Source organism: Myotis yumanensis, unplaced genomic scaffold (genome assembly GCF_028538775.1).
Source record: "Myotis yumanensis isolate MYYU_CA2020_CCGP unplaced genomic scaffold, mMyoYum1.0.hap1 SCAF_1, whole genome shotgun sequence".
In the NCBI taxonomy this organism is placed as follows: domain Eukaryota; kingdom Metazoa; phylum Chordata; class Mammalia; order Chiroptera; family Vespertilionidae; genus Myotis; species Myotis yumanensis.
The window spans coordinates 115247115-115264417 of NW_027223752.1; the positions used below are offsets into that span (position 1 = coordinate 115247115).

Below are 17303 nucleotides of genomic sequence, written 5' to 3' on the forward strand. Positions count from 1 at the left end.
AAGGGCTGAGTACCCCCTTTCTTCATCTGTATGCTGACTCCCCTCAGCCTGCTCTCAGGAGAGGTCTGAGCTGCCCCTCTCCAGGGGCTGTGGGTAGCTTCCTGGGTCCTCAGTCCCAGTGGGGAGGCTTGAAGGGCCTCGTGGGGAGGGCGGGGTTCTAGCCATCCCTCTCCTCTGCATTCTGCCCCCCTCCCTTCTTGCTCACACCGCTTGGGCCTTACTCACTTAAACTCCATGTAGTTGGGAACCACCCGGGCAATGACCACCATGGGGCTGGGGTTGTTGATTAGGGGCTCATTTATTCCCCGAACAAAGACCTGGGGAAGAGAGGAGGCAGGTGAGCCCCAAGTGGCCTTTGGCCCTCTCTGGAGCATGGTTAGCTAGCCTGCCTGCCATCTTTCTTTCCAAAGATGGGCTCATTTCTGCCTCTATACCTCTGCACCTGCTCCTGCCTCTCAAGGGTCTTTATCTGCTCAAGGCTGCTATCCTTCAGGACCTGTGCCAGGCATTGGGTGGGCAGTGAGAGAAGATGCGGATTCTGTCCCACATACCTCCACTGCCATCCCAGGCAGCTCCTGATCTGGATCTGGGTCCTCACTCCTTGTCCCCCCAGCTGAGATTCCTGTGGCTCCTTTTACTTCTCTGACCCCCTCACTGGCCTCTGCTCTTGTCCCGAACCCATCCCCTTTCCCAGGCAATTTGATACGTGGTGGCAAAAACTGCTGTTTTAAAAAGAAATTGGATTATGTAATTCCTCTGCTTGAGACTCAGCAGTGACCTCCCTTTCCCCAACTACCCCTAGAATACATGCCATAATTTTTACCATGATAGTCAAGGCCTGCACAAATTGGCCTGTCTGCCCCTTGGCCCACATCTCCTGCTAGCCCCCCAGGCTCCACAGGGGCAGGGACTTATCTACCTCATTCAGTGCTGTATTTCCAGCTTTTAGCAAAAGCACCTGGCTCAGAGTAGAAGCCCCATGTGTGTTTGTGGGATAAATGAATGCCATCAATGAAGAGAAAAGGGGAGAAAGGATAGGAAGAAGCTCTCTGTTTATGAGGGTGAGAGAAACAACCAGAGACTTGGGAGGGGGAAGGAGGAGAATAGCAGTGGCCTCAGGGAGAGGGCTGGGGTTAGCTAGTCTTGGAGGCTGGGTGGAATCCTCACTATAGGTCTAATCTAGCTCAGCCACTTACTAAGTCTGGGTCATTAAGTCACTGGCCAGTCCCTGCTCCACTCTGGGCCTTAATGTCCTAACTTGTACACTGAGGGGTTGACCATAATCTCCCTGGTCCTTTTAGTTCTGATCTTCAATGGGAGGAGAGTGCCCAGGAGTAGGGACTTATTCTGGACCCCTCTCCCTTTTCTCCCCTCCACCCTCAGCTCCCTCTCCTAAGCCCCTTGGTCGGGACCCAACCCTGACTCACCTCAGCTGGCTGCCAGCTGACTCCACACAGTTGTGAGCTGATAAGGATTTAAAAATAGTGCTTAGTGGCTTTCAGCTGTGGGGGCCTCTGAAGACTGAATCCCTTCACCAAATTCAAATGATGAAATCTCTGATGATGGCATTTCAAACTTGGGTTGGGGGTGGGAGTCTGGGCCTGGGGTATTTTTACTGGAATGCTGTCAGGCTCTATTGCTTGCAGGGACTCCAACAGGTGTAACGGCTAAGAGGGGGGTCTGACAGGTGAGGGGAGGGGGGACTAATTTATCACTGTTCTGGGCTGAATGGTCAGGTGTCGGATGAGACAGCTGCCCAAGCATACCTGCTCATGACAACCCTGTGAATAATAGGAGCAATTTCTTCTCCCACTGTCCTCTCTGGTCTGCCCTCAGGAGCCTATAGGGAGGACATCTATGCTGGGGTAGGGGAGTCGGGAGGGTACTGGAAGGCAGAGGAGCCCAGACTCTAAAGGGGGTGGCTGATCCACAGTGAGGCCCCTGCAGGTCAAGGTGTTCTGTGTGCAGGAGAGGGCATGATTGAAGAGGGGGGTGAGGGGAGCAGAGGGTGCCTACAGGTCTGACACATGCCGGCACCCATGAGGTGGCTGTGGGGAAGCAGATATGTGGGTCAGGAGATCTGCCCTCTTATACCAGACTGTTCTTGGGGCTCCATGGCCCCAGCTGTGAAATGGGACTGAAGAACACTCCTTGCTCTGTCAGCTCACTGTGTTATGGGGTGGATCAGATCACCCATGTCGGGGCAGGGGAAGCCTGAAGCTTGGGCCTCCCTGCCTCCACCCTGATCAGACGCAGGTCATGGCTGGATATGAATCTGTCACTCCTGGGCAGTTTGAAGACTGGGAGGGAAAGGAGAGGGGTTTAGGTATCTGGACTATATCTTCCTGGAGCATCGCTAATCCTCCTGAAGCTGTGAAAGGCTTAGTATAGAAAATAACAGTGGTGGGTATATGTGGAAATAGGGCCTGCACCTGGCCTGGCTAATGGAAGGCTCTATAGATAGTTATTGAATGAATGAATGAATGAATACCTAATTAGAAGACCAGCCAAAGCTCTTCAGAAACAGGATTCAAGGAAATATAGGGTGGCCCTAAAACTTTCACTTGGGGGATGTAGGCCCTACGTCAGGGGTCACTACTCTGGGAGGGACAGAACGGAAGAGGAATAATCAGGAGATGTGAGCCAAGGCGGTGGGCTTTTCCTGCCCCCATGAGATTCAGACAGACATTGCACTTTGGGAGCCTCCATCCTCCCTGTAGCACTCCCCGCATGGCGTGTGAGGAGCAGAGTGAGGGAAAACAAGGCTAGGGCAGGGCTGTATTCCCGGAAAGGCATCATTTATCTTCATCTCCATCTCCATCATCTCTGCCATCCCACGGCTATTCTTCACAAACCACTTCTGCTATTTTGAAAGTCCCAGTCTTCCCCAGACACCTCTGCCCCACACCATCTAAATTTCACCCCTTTCCACCCTGCCCCACCCCCAAGGGCCCCAGGCTGGCACCTCCAGAGCTCTGTGGTTACCGTCAACTTGGCGGGGGATGAAGCTGCCCTTCCGGACAACAGTTGCGTACAGTTGGGTCTTGGCAGTGTCTTCATTAGCTTTCCCAGTCTTGTTGGGCTGGGAATAGAGTCAGGGAAGAAGACACACAAGAAGAAGCTTGACTAAGAAGCAGACCCTGGCCATAAATCCAGCCCTCTGCAGACAAGCATTGGCATTGCTCCACCAGGGCGCCAAGCTGATAATTAAAGGCTCCCTGTGAGCCCTTCCAAGGAGATCAATATAATAAATCTTCCCTTGTCTATTTGAATATTTCATTGCCCTCCCAAGGACCATGCCTGCCAGCTGTCTTTGTAAAGATGTGATAACTAGTCTTGGACAGAGAGCCAGGAGGCCTGGTGATGCTCCCAGAACTACAGCTGAAGTAGAGTCTCCCACGTGAGTCACTAATCTCTCTGGGCTTTGCTTCCTTGCCTCATTCTGAGGTCCTGAGTGTGGGGTTCTCCTTGAGGCATAGGGAACTTTCAGGCCCCTGAGATCATGGTTGAGGAGTCACTTGAAAAGGAGGTCTGTACTAGGGCCTGGGGAAGGGAGGCAGGAAGGGAACTAGCCTGAACTGAGCACCTGCTATGCGCTGAGCATAGTAGGTGCTTTATGCACATTATTGTACTTGATCCTCCAAAAGGCCATGTTAGGAGGCATATTACCTTAATTTTGTTGATGAGGAATGGAGGCCCGTGGGGTTAAGCAGCTTCCTATGGATATATAGCTAGCAAGCAGAAGACCTGAGAGAGGAACCCAACAATCCAACTTCGCATTGTTCTTTACTCTGAACCACTGTAGGGAACTAGAATGTGCAATGGAGGAGAGAGAAATGATGCTTCTGCTTTTCTTTGGCCTAGTGCTTGGCACACAGTAGGTAGTTAATAAGTACTTGAGCAATGGGAGAGTAAGTTCTCCTTTCTACCAATCAGCTCTGGGGAGGGGGGCAGGCAGGGGAGCTGGCCTGGGACGTTCAGACCATAAAATGAGTGGCCAGAGGCCCACTAGATGGGTTCATTCCAGGGAACACTTTATCTCCCATATACCCCAGCTCTCTTCAGGCTTTCTCCTGCCAAAGTAGCATGTGGAGGCAGCACTGAGTGAACTGGTTGGGAGATGGTGTCACCTGGACTCACCCTTGACTCTGCACCTCACTTGCTCTGTGATCCAGGATGAGAGGATTCTTCTCTCCTGAGTCTCAGTCCTATGTATGCAAAGTAGAATTCATCTTGAGAATTAGAGATGGTGTGTATACCATATAGCCCAGGACCTGGAACATAGCAGGTACTTTGCAAATAATGTATGGCATTGATTTTTAGATATACTCTTACTCTTACAACATATATGAAATCAGAATGCATTTTCAGTTGGTGTATTCATTTAATGTGGTAGATATTCTATGCCATTTTGGCTGTTTTATGAAGATCAATTTGGAGAATTCCAAATTTTTATGGATATCATTCCTGTCTATTTGCCAGGAGCTGTGTTTCCTGAGCCCCACAAGGTCCTAGACTGGTCATGCTGCAGGGTGGGCTTGGATGCCCAGAGCCACTCTGAAGGAATAGCTTGGGGCTCCCCACTACCTGTCCCAGGCCAGTGCGGGCCAGAGCCCAGGGCTGACTCACCTTCACCAGCTCAAAGTGGTAGGGGTGGAAGACACGCAAGTACTTGATGGGGATTTGATAGAACAGCAGCTCCTCTTTTTTGTTGTTGTCCACCACCTTAAGGATCACATCTGGAGAGAGAAAAATGGAGCACAGAGTTAGGGTCAGGCTTAGCTGAGGTGAGAGATATTGCTGAGACTCGGGGAGCAGGGGCCACTCTGAGGAACCCACACGCAGGCACACATGTGGGACACACACAGGCACACTTCACAAGCACTGCCTGAGCCCCTGCACAGGATGAGGCTCTATGCTAAATGCTGCTAGAACCCAAAGATGCCATTCTCATCTAGCTGGTCTAGAAACTCCCAGCTCAGGGATGGACACATGCAGGACTGAGCCCAGCCCCCATGGCAGAGATATACACGTGCACGCTCAGAGCCACACAGTAAGCAAGAATAGTACCCCTTCCCAGGAATAGGCTCCTTCCCTTGGTCACAAACACTCACCTGTTCCTCGGGCAGGGATTATCTCTCACATTTTGCAAAGAGATCTACTCAAGAAATCTCCAATACAACTCTCAGTAAAAGCCTACTCCAACTACATGAAAACTAAACACTAAGCATGATGCACTGTTTAGAAAACTCCCTCTAAAGACGCTATATTTTGCCATAAAAATGCATAAACTTCGAATGAAATCCAAGGAGAACACCAATGACCTGAAAATAGTCATGGCAGTACTACTTAGTGAGCACCTGCTGTGTGCCAGGCATGGGGATGGGTGCTCCTGAGCCTATTCCAACAAATCCTCACCCTTAAGTAGGAAGGAATCACCATCTCTGTTTTTTAAATGTGGTCACTGGATCTCAGAGAGGTTGTATAACTGATCAACATCACACAGCTAGTAAAAGGCTGATGGGAGAGGCTGAGTATGGTGACTCTTGAGACATTTTCTACTCTGGAGGTCTATGATTTGAAGAGGAAGAGGAGCTGTGGAGAGAGGAAAGGAGTAGAAGGGTGGATGAAGGAGTGAGAAGGATTGAAGGAGATGGAGGAGGAAAGGAGGTAAAAGAGAGACCTAGAGAATAATGGGAGAGAGGATTGAGGTGGACAAGTCTACTCTTCTTGTGTAGCCCTCTTGGCCTCTGCCTCTCTTCCCTGAGACAATGACATTTCAGAACCATGTACAGCTGCCTGTTCTGTGGGCTAGGCAGGCTGGAAGCTCAGTGCTGCTGGCCACTTGGAGCTGGGTGAGTCCTTTGGATTAGGGGGTGGAGGTGGAAGCTGAGGGCTTTACTGATTACTTTTACTCTTTCTTCTCCCCAAAGCTACCCTGGACACATAGAGAGGGAAAGACACTTGCCACATTCCCTCAGAGCTAGCCATAGGGGATCCACACTTAAAGGGAAGGGGGCAACTGTGCACCAAAAGGATTTGAGGTTGCCTTGAAGAAACTAGAGTAAAACAAGGGAGGTGAAGTCAGCAAATCTGGGTCCTAGTACCAACATACAAACTTGCTCTGTGACATTTGGCCAGTCACTTAACCTCTCTGAGCTTCATGTTCCTGCTCTGCAAAATGTTAAAACTTTAAAAAGAAAAACTCTGTCCCTCTCCTAATCTTGTTATAGGGAGGGGAATGTGTTTTTCAAGCTATAAAATTCTAAGCAAGTGCTCCTCATAGCTGTCACTACTTTCCTTCTCGTTAACCATCTGTAGCGCTCCACACGTTCACCCAGCCCTGAGCAGACTGAGAAGACTCAGCTGGGGGATTCCAGTGTTCCAAGCCAAAGCTACAACAGTAGCTGTGGAGGCTGCAGCCCCGCATGGCCATTACCCATGGGCTCTGAGCCCCCAAATCCAGTTGGAATTTGCTGAGGTCAAACAAGGGGTGAGTGCCCTACCTTTCTCCCCACCCCAATCTCTGTGTGGGCAGCCAGCAGATGAGCTGGAATTGGGGTGAATGGACAGCCATACCTCCCTGTTCCTGTCCCTATGCTACAAACATGCTTCATCAGCTTCTTCTCTGGGCACTGTGCCCCTCAGCCTCCCACTGTCCTTTTCGAGGCCAGCGAGCTATTTCTACCGCCAGCCTGCTTTGGCCCTGACACAGGATCTGAAACCCCCCCTTTGCTTTTCATTAACACATCACTGAGTTACTTCCTGCCCTTCCCCCACCTCTTGGCTGGTCCTCCATCTCCCCAACCCTCCCACTGTAGACATCACCACAGCAACCATTTCCAACAAGCATCCAGCTACTTCAATCTGAAAAGAGGCATCTGCCAATATTCCCTGCCCGCCGGGGCAGGGTCCCCACCTCCTGTCCCGCCTACAGTGAACCCTGCTTCCCTCTCCACTACACAGATAGGCCTGAGGCCACTCATCACATCCTTTCTTGTGTTACCCCGGCTGTGTAGAGCCCAGGGCGGGATCCCAGTCCAGATTCACTTGCCACAGTCACATAGATGCAGGCACGCGCGCACACACACACACACACACACACACACACGCGCGCTGCACACACAGACATGCATATCTACAGGCACAGTCACAAGCACATTTTTTAAAAAATATATTTTATTGATTTTTTTACAGAGAGGAAGGGAGAGGGATAGATAGTTAGAAACATCGATGAGAGAGAAACATCGATTAGCTGCCTCCTGCACATCTCCTACTGGGGATGTGCCCGCAACCCAGGTACATGCCCTTGACCGGAATCGAACCCGGGACCTTTCAGTCCAGAGGCCGACGCTCTATCCACTGAGCCAAACCGGTTTCGGCACAAGCACATTTTTGAACACACACAATGTTCACACATACACATGAACCAGTATGCAGACATGCACAAAGACGGTACACACCTGCATTTGTACGAAGTCCTAGGTCAATTTTTTCTTCCTCTCACATTTTCTCACATCATCCCAACAGCCCCACCTATCCCTTTATGGTGGAAAAAAGTCCTCTGGCTTGGCCCAAGACTAGCCTCTTTCCCTTCCATCTATGTCCCTCTTCAATCTTTTTCTCTCTCCCCATTCACTGTCTTCACAGGGGCTTTCTGCGCTTTGTGGGGTGTGGTGAGGGTGCAAGGAGGAAGGAAAGCCTGTCACCTGAGAGAAGGCCCACCTAAGGGGTGGGAGCCTGAAGTTCTTCTGACTAGATAACACCAGAGAGCAGAGCTCTCACCTGCTCAGGCCCCAGTGGAGAAAGCACAAGTGTGCACATGCATGCGTGCACACGTGCCTTAAAGTGCCTGCAGTGTTCCAATTTGTCAGGACATGGGGACTGGAAAGGCTTCTGGGGGGGAGCAGTGAGGATTATCGGGCCGTTTCTGAGAGCAGACCCGCCCCCTTGGAAGCACAGGAACACTGCTGTGGACAGCGCTGGGCAGGACCAGGCAGGGTAGAAAGCCGTGTAGGAAAACAGCTAAAACGTTGGACCTACAGTGAGCGCCTGGATGCTGAGTCCCTCAGTCCTCCACTCACTGGTTACTTGAGCTTGAGCCAGTTACTTAAGTTCCCTGAACCTCAGTGTTCCCATCTAGGCAGTGGGAGCAGCATGGGTCCTCTTTGGTGCGACTCCTCTGAGCGAGACTTGGGGTGTGCAGGAAGCTGTGATGTGCTGCGTCAGTGGGAAATGCAGCAATAACAACCGTGGAAAAAACAATGGTCATAAAGAAGATAAGCTTCCATGATCTAGAAAATTCATTTATGTAGGACAACTCATTTTTCCAGCAGGCTAGGTAGATGAGGAATGACAGTATTATGATTTTTTTCTTTAAAGTGCTTTTAACTGAGCCCAAGGAGGCATTCAGGTGGCTTCCAGCTGAGTTGAGAGGGAGCCTACTGCCCCCTCCCACACACACCAGGCCCACCCAGCCCCCTGTCTCACCTTCTTGCCCCACATCCTCAGCTTGGATCTCCACTGTGACTGTGTCACCCCAGATGGGGGCTTTGGTAGGCTCTGAGGTTACAGATGTGACTGCCTTGGAGTCCTGGTTCTTTGCTTCCTCAGACGTGGTTTTCCTGGGAGGGGAGGGGCAGGCTGAGTCAGAGGGAGGGCGTCCTGCCTGCTCCTCACCCCTCCTGACTCCACAGTTCATAAATCTGAGCAAGGAGTGGACAGGGCAGGGAGATCTCTTTCCCAGGCAGATACTCATGTCACCTCAGGCCCAGGGGGAGCCAGGTTTGTCTTCTGCTGTTCTGCCTGCTCGGGTGACCACACTGTCTCACTGGCCACCTCTGAGGCTTTCACATGGACGCAGGCACCAGAGCTCAGGGTGGGGTGGGAGTGGGGGAGACACCTTGCCTGCCTGTCTTCCTGCCTCTGCCAGTGCAGGACTCCCCAGCAGGCACTTGTGTACACAGACTCTCGTTATCGTCTTGACCATCTTCTCTAGGTTCTGTGTGGTGGGAGGAGGCCTCTGGGCAGGGTGGCTGCGTGGTACTGCCTGGCTGCCCTTCACTTCCCTAAGCTTCTAGCCCAGCTCCCCCAGCTCTGAAACCTTCCAATGAGCACACGCATGCCTTCTGCAGCAGCCACTGTGTGCTGCGCCCTGGGCTGGGCACCTGGAGCTGGGCATGGGGCAGGTGGGGTGAAGAGTTTCTGGCCCTCAAGCACTCACAGGTGGTGCAGTGCCAAGCTGTCCAAGGTGGGCTGGAGCTTGGGCCCTCTGCATCCAGTGCATCTCACAGGTCTCTGGGATGAGTCCCTGAGATCCAGAGCCATCAAACAGCTCAGCGAGAGAGTTAATACTTGTTCCGCCAAGGAGGTTTTTATGTCGGAGCTGTAATGGTGCGGCAGTCACAGGTAAGGGGTCATTTGGAGAGTCTGTGGCAGGGGGAGCCTTACCACACACTTGGGTGCACAAACAGCACCCTGGGGAGGAGAGCAGAGATGGTGTCCTCACCAGTCTTGGCCCCACTCCCAGAAGTTCCCCCAAGGGAGTGAGGGGCATGGGAGTCCATCTGCCCAGGTGTTAGCAGCACCAGCCTGTGGTCCATCCCAGCCCAGCTTGTTCCTTTCCTCCAGAAAGCACTCTGCCCCTGGCCCTCACTGCTCCCTCCATCCTCTGGACTGAGTGGCACAGTAGCCTGACTCCTTGTTCTCTCCATGTCACAACCCTACTCCTCTGGGTGACCAATCTTGTGGGAGCTCCATCTCCAAGCTCCCCTTCTGCTTTGACTGAGGGGCTGTATGAGTCCAAAACAGGGTCCCTGATTCAGACCATCTGGGTTCCAAATCCCAGCTCTATACCCTACTAGTTGGGTGACTTTGGGCAAGGTATGTAACCTTGCTGTGTCTTCCTTCCTTCATGTGAATGGGGATGATAAATGCAGGGTTGTTGTGGGCATGAAGTGAAATATTATGTGTAAAGCGCCTGCCACATTGTTAAATACCATAAAGTGTTAATAATAATAATTCTAATTGTCTCTGGCCTGGTGTCTCCCCATTGTCTACAAGCGAGGGTCTTTGGCTAAAGTCCTAGAAAGAGTACAGGCTTTTAGCCACACAGAGTTGGGTTTTGAGCCCACGCTCTCTGAGTTGTGCTGCCCTCAAGGGTACTTGGAAGGGCTGGGGAGAAAGTGTGACGCTCCTGTACACGGAAGGCCCAGGGTCTGATGGTCCCTCATTTGTGGTATAAAACACCTGGGTGTTTCTCAACGGGGACCTGACTGAGGGCCACATGGAGGGGAGTGAGGGAGCGCTGATGGAGGGCTGAGGGGAGCAGGGCTGGGTCTCCCAGAGAGCTGGAGCCTTCCTCAGACTCAGGGCCCCACCCTGCCAAGGGTGCTGTCTGGCTTGAGAGGAGAAGGCATCACGGCTGGAGGCCCTGGAGCTCAGCCTGCCCCACCCCCAGGTACCTCCCTCATGCAGAGCAGAGGCTCTATGACCTCTGCTGACTGAAGGGTGCAATCATAACCGTCCTGCTGCCACTCTGTGCTCCGCTTCTCTCCCCTGACAGCTGTCCTCAAAGTCAGGGGCCTCGAACTCAAAGCAGCCTCTTACCCACTCTTGTCCGCCTGCTCTGTGAATTGCCTGCAGGATGCTCGCCTCCACTCTTCCGTGGAAGCACTAAAGGAGCAGGTATTCCAGGAAGCTATGGAAGGAGGAAGTCAGCCCTTCTACACCCTGAACACTACTCAAAGCCTCAAAGCTCCTGCACCATGCACAGTTTTTTGTATCCCCTGGGGGCCTCCCAGTGCACTAGGAAGACAGAACCAAGGGTGAGTGGAGGCCTTGCAGTCACAAGCAGTGCAGTGACAGAATTCAGGTTGGAACTCATGACCATGTTGTCAGCCTGTCTTTCATCCTCCTGTTAGCTTTGGCCTCTTGTCCCCCTTCCCTTCTCTACATAAACTCCTGGGTGTCTGGCAGGAGGAACACCAGATGGAAAGACAGGAAGGACCATGAGCAAGGCCAAGGGAGCTGACTCTGGTGCTGACTTCACTCAGGCATAGAAAGAGTTAAGCAAGCACCTCTCCTCCCTTCCCTCAGACACACACCAGAGAGGTGGGTCAGGGCTAGGTGAGTGGAGATGAATAACTCTGGAGGGGTGAGGCCCCAGGGGAAGGAGAGAGCTTTTAGCAAGTGGAGGGAGGCTGTCAGGATAATGGCTTTTCCTGGCACAGCTAACTCCTCCAGGTCTTGATGTTATTCTAGAAACTGAAGAGCTAGAGGGGCCGCTGATTCCACACAGAAGTAGAGAAGGGGACCAACTCATTCCCTGCTCCCAGCCCCTATTCTGTGCCTACAGCTGGGCACATGGAAGGCCATGTTCTAGGACCTTCAGGCCCCTGAGGGAACTAGGTCTCCAGTTCAGTCTCAGAGCCCAGGGGCCTCTCCAGGACCTGCTTCCACACAGCATCTGCAAGATGATGCCCTCCCTCTCTGTCCCTAGAGCTCTGGCCTGGCCTCTAGCTGGGCCTGGGGGAGCTGCTGTTGGCCATGCCACTGTCCTGGGGCTCACTTAACCCAGCCATGGTGGGGAGAGTTCAGAGGCACAGTGCAGCAGTCCTGGGTCCCAAGCTGCTGGGAAATGTAACCCCCCATACCTGGCTGGGTGCTGGAGGGGTATGTATGTGTCTGACAAACTCTAGCCAGGTGGCCCTGTGGGGGCCAGGCCCAAGCCCAGCTGTCAGTGGGAGGGAAGACGAAGGACTTTGCTGTCCTTCTGTGAGGTCATAACTAAGGCAAATGTGTGGTCTGGCTCCCAGGAGCTGCTGCTGTGAGCAGAGGTCAGCGGTGGAAAAGTACAGGACATTGATGGATGGTGCACAGGCTCCGGAGCCACCCTCACTCTCCACTGACCTCTGACCACCCTCCAAGGCACACACGTCAGGGATGGAATCTGTGTGCCACTGTCCCTGCCTACACACACACACACACACACACACACACACACACACACACACACGCTGCCCCAGACAGGTTTGTGTGCCGCAATGTACCAGATCTCTGACCCTATCCCCATCTGCCAGCCCTTGACCTGTCTCCCAGGTCTCTAAGGCTACTTCTAGCACCTGCCCAGCCCGTCCTCTTGGTCTTCCACACGCCTCAAAGCCTCAGAGCATGAACAACTGTCAAGGTCTGGCCTCCTCCCGGGCAGGGCTTTGGAAACCCAGGATTCAGGCCACCTGGCTTTTCCTAACTGCCAATCCCAGACACCAAGCTTGGGTCTGTTCTGGCTGCTGGGTTCCCGGCTGGGCAGACCCCTGAACCTTGAAAGACCAGAAGGATGCTCCTAGGGAAGGAGATAGTTAGGCAGACTGAGAAGGATGCTCGCCAGGCAGAGCCTTTAGACGGATGGTGGTAGAATGAGAGGTCTTGTGACCTTTTGACCTAGTCTACCATAGCCCTGTTGCTTGCTCACCTGGGAAACTTGGAGGTGGGGATTCAGGTTCAGATTACTATTGTTCCAGCCCTGGTTGGGTGGCTCAGTTGGTTGAGCATCATACTGTGCACCCAAGGTCACTAGTTTGATTCATGGTCAGGGCACATGCCTGGGGTTGCAGGTTCAATCCCCTGTCAGGGTATGAGGCAACTGATAGATGTTTCTCTTACACATCAATGTTTCTCTGTCTCTCCCTCTCCTGTCCCCTGTTTCTAAAAAGATCAATAAAAAGATTGCTCCAAGCCATGACCTGTATGTCATGATTGGGCTTCATTCTGCCCTAAGAAGGCAGGGTAATTCCCCTCTACCTGTACCCTTCATGCTGGCCTCTGAGTCAGGAAGGTCAGCCTCCTCCATCCTCCAGGCCAAGAGGCAGCCAGACTCCCAGGCCACAGGCCTACCTCCATCCCTGGAAGGCACAGAAAAAAACCAATCCCTGCTCCTTGACCCAATAGGGACAGGATGTGAGAGTTGTCCTGGGCAGGAGCGGTCATCTAAGCAGGGTGGGCTAAGGCTGGATTCTTGTGTTTCTGTCTCTTCATCTGCTGGACCTGGAAGGGAATGTTTCCTGGAAGAGGCAGGGCTTGAATAGATGAAGAGGAGGGGGCATGAGCTGGCTCATGGGCAGGTCTAGGGCCTGGGGAGGGGCTGGCTGGCTGATCCAGGTCTGTGGGTTGGGAGCATGGGGTGAGGTAGTCAGAGAGAAAAGCAAAGCTTGTGGTCCTCTCTGACCTGTTCTCTCTCCAGCCCCCTTCTCTCCATGCCCAGGTGTAGTGTTCTCTAGCTTTGGCCAAGCTCCCCTGGGATTGCTGGGCAAGAAGATGTGGCCAGAGGCTCCTCAAAGCATGAGTGGAGATGGAGGCAGGGAGTGTCTGGTCTCCCAATTCACCAGACAATAGCCCATCAACAACACTCCCACTCCATGCCTGCCCCTCCCCCAGCCCCTAATGCAGTTGGTCCTTGTAGGTTTTGAGTTCTTGGGAGGCTGCTCAAAGGAAAAGAAGTGGTGCCTCTCAGACACATATAGAGGACACATAGCTATGGAGAAGTCACTGGCCCCTGAGAGAAGAGGGAGCAGCGAAGCTGGATGTGGAGGTTGCATCTGAGTGGGAGGAGGCGGCGATGAGGAGAGGCCTAGAGATCCTAATGAGCTGAGGCAAGTGGTCTGCATGTAAAAACTGGCCAGTTTCACACAGCCACCTGGGTTTCAGGTTTATCTTTTAAATTTGAGAGAGCTGCCTGCATTCTTCCAAGGCAGAAATCAGCGGGGGTGACTCGGGCTGCTTTTCGAAATAACCTGTGTGCTCTCCAGTTCGCCACAGTTGCCTCCACTCTCTATTGCATCACACACCTGGCTGACTGGAGCCCTGAAGGCACTGACTTTGCCTTCCCAGGCACCATTCCTCTGAGAGAAGCTCACTGTGTGTGTAAGGACCACAGATGACAGAAATGGGGAGAGCACAAGCAGGAGGAACTATATTGGAACCCAAACACCAAATTCCTGCCCAGTGGCCTTCCTCACTTTTCAATAGATGCTGGACCATCTAACATCTGGCCTTGAAGCCTATGGGGCCAGACAAGGGCAGAGGGAAGCCAGACAAAGCCTGGAGGGAGGATCAAGCCTCCTGGCTACTCATGGTGTCCTGGGAGTCAGGAGGAGCCCTGCCAGCAGCTATGTCCATGCTCAGAAACAGCCTGGGCAGAATGCCATGAGGACACCAGGAAGGCCCCCTGGCCCGCCTCCCTGCCTGAGATCTCCCCACAAGTACTTACTTCTCTTGGTAAGCACTGCTCTCTTGGACTGATCCTTCAGGATCCTGGCACTTCCCAGGGAGAGCTTATGCTTTTTGGGTCTGAGTGAGTGTTTCTGGCATGAGAAGATCTTAGGGGCTTGGGCAGTGGTGATAGGGGGAGAACTGGAAAGAATTCTTGTGGCTTCAGTCTGGCTGGGGGTGTCGCAGGCCAATCCTTCCTTAACCACTGATGCCAGCTGTGTTTATAGTTCTGGGATACAGGAATGTTCTCACTGAACAAAAATTCTGAAGCTCTGAGTGTAGAGGGACTGACATTACGGGAAAGTCAGACCCACTGCCAGCTCGGGAACCTGAAGGGGGAATAAGACCCCAGATTCCCAGGCCCTGTGCTGGGCCTTCTCCTTCGCCATGTGCCTCTTCCGACAGGCATCCTGCTGGGAGAGGGAAAGAGCCTGGGCCTCTGCCAGAGCAAGTGGCTAGTGACTAGATGGTCATCTTCATGTGCTCCACTCCCACTGGCAGCCACGTGACCTCAAGTCCATTCATTGCCTGGGGCCTTGGCCTCCTTGGCTATCACATGGAGCCAAGGCAACCTGCCTCCCAGGGCTATGGCATTAGAGCCAGCGTGTGGAGAACGAGGCTCTGAGTGAGTGCAGCCATGATCACTGCCACTGTCACGACGAATAATGATTAATTTCTTTTGCTGAGCCCAACCCTCTGGCTGCTGAGCTAAGCCTGTGAGTCATGCCAGGCCTCCATCCACTCCACCCAAATCCCTGTCCTCTGGGGCCCTTTGGCTAAGGCCCATGGCCAGACAGGGGAAAGTGTGAGCAATCCAGATCCTAGTGGTGGGGGGGGGGAGGGGGGGTCCTCAGACTTCTCTGGAAATCTGGCTTAGGGCCCTGATGCAACAGGTCCCCTTCCAAGTGGGCAACGGCTACATAAGGATCTAGGCAGGGATGAGGTGGAAAGAACTTTTGGATTCTGGAATCCTGGATCCTGGCTTGGTTACCTACTAGTTCTGTGACTTTGGGCAAGTCACAGAAATGCTCTGAGCCTTAGTAACCTCATCTGTAAAGAAGACAATATTTCACCTAGCTCACAGGACTAAGCAATAATTAAATGATGCAAAACACACACAGACACACTGAGCATGTTTGCCAGGTATATGGTAGGCACTAGATAAATATAACCTTTTTAAACCTCCCTCCTTCCTCTCTTACCAGGACCTTAGACAATTGTTCTACACTCAACACCTTCTTCAGTTAGTCACCAGGGTGTGATCAAGGTCAGTCTCAGTCTGGGACCAGGGTCAGGGCTCTCAGGCTCATCCACGAAAACCAATGCTCCTTTGAGTATGACTAACTGGCCCTGACCTGTGCCCTGCCCCTCCCACCCGGGCAGGGCCAAGCATGCCCCATGTGACAGAGGGAGCAGCTCTTCTCATCTCAGTACTGGCTCTGTCCCTGCTCATTCGCTCTGGCCAGTCGGCAGTCAGAGAAGTAGCTACCAACTGTCAACTCAGCCATCCAACCTTCGGCCGGTGGTCAGAATCCCACAGGCTGTCTCCTGGCTGGCCCCTTCCCCACACCCTGACCTCTGGGGCACCCCACCTGTCAAGGTCACTGCCTTCCTGGCCCCTGCTGTGTTCTGACTGGCAGGTCTCTCTGTGCCAGGATGGGAAGCAGGTTCTAGGCAATGCTCAGGGACCAGGAGCTTGAGCCAGGTCCAGACCAGTTAAGGGAGACCCCAGGCCTGAGCATTGACCCAGCAGACCTGGTGTGGAATTTGTCTTGGATAGTACAGCTGTGACTCCTATTCCCAAGAACTAAGGCTCTTTCCCAGGCCAGAGCACAGCTTGAAGCAGCATGGAGGCCAGCCCTCACATCCTGACCACGGCAAGATTGAAACTCAGAGAGGAGCAGGGACTGGCCTGAGTTTCACACAGGGAGTCAGGGGCAGTGGGCCAGACTCTGGGTTTTCCTGATCCCATTCTGATTTTTCTTCTTTGCCCTGAGGCTTTCTTCTGATAGGTGAGTGCTGCTAAGGATACCCCTCACCTCCAGGATACTCCTCACCTCCGTGTCACTCTTTACCAGTCAGCATCTCCCCATTTGGCTCTGCCATCTCCACATTCCTTTGAAGCAGGCTCCCAGGTGAGGTATCCAGGCACTGAGAGGTGAAATAACTTTCCCAAAGTCACAGAGAAAGCTAGAAATGGGGCCAGATTCACTCATTCACTTGTTTACTCATTCATTCAATATTTGTTGACAGCTTCCTATGTTCCAGATACTGTGTTGAATAGTAGGGATGGGATGGTGAACAAAACAGACCTGGTGGTTGCTTATGGAACTAGTGGGGCACAGTGGGGGAGGCACTGAGGAAGAGTAAGCCAATAATCACATAAAAGCACATAAAACATGAAACTATAATAAGGGGGGAGGATTTAGCCTGGCCTGGGAAGTTTGGGAGGGCTTTCTTGAGGAGATGATGACTAAGCTAAGATCCAATGAGGGGAGGAGGGAAAGGAAGAATGTTCTGGGGGAGGGAGTATGCAAAGGCCTGGAGTGGGAGGAAACAGGGTCTGCTCAGAGAACAGAGAGATGTCTGGAGTGGCTGGAGCAGAGAATGTGTGTGTGGCGGGGGGGCGGGGGGCGGTCATATTAAGGGGCCAGCAAAGACACATGCATGCTAGGCCTAGAATCCTCTTTATTCTGGGAGCAATGAGAAGTCATTGGAGGGTTCGAAGAATGAGTTCCTTCGATAGTGTGGTTCCATGGTATCAAATAGCAACCTGCCTTTGAAGGGGGTTTGAAGAGGGGCAAGTACCAAGAGCAGAAGAATAATGTAGTAGCTTAAGGTGGTGGAGCTGATGGAGAGAAGCAGCAAATTCAAGGTAGGAGAGAAATGACACAGCTGGGTGATGGATTGGATGGGGTGAGAGAATGTGATTTGATACCAGGATGGGGATGAGATCATGTGGAGAGTATAGAGAAAGAAGAGCAAGTGAGGGTTGAACCCTGGGGCAGGTCAACATTTAGTGCCAGCAAGAAGAG

The 17303-nt window shown here is 52.7% G+C and overlaps 1 protein-coding gene across 1 annotated transcript in view; it reads right to left on the minus strand.

The window, feature by feature from the left end:
- CCDC33 (coiled-coil domain containing 33) overlaps nt 1-17303 on the minus strand; it is a 97955-nt gene that overhangs the window by 68008 nt on the left and 12644 nt on the right. Inside the window, exons 3-6 of the mRNA XM_070418467.1 lie at nt 8491-8624; nt 4630-4739; nt 2966-3082; nt 226-317 (exon numbers count right to left, since the gene is read on the minus strand). Coding sequence (XP_070274568.1) covers nt 226-317; nt 2966-3082; nt 4630-4739; nt 8491-8624 — 453 coding nt within the window. The remainder of the gene's footprint in view (nt 1-225; nt 318-2965; nt 3083-4629; nt 4740-8490; nt 8625-17303) is intronic.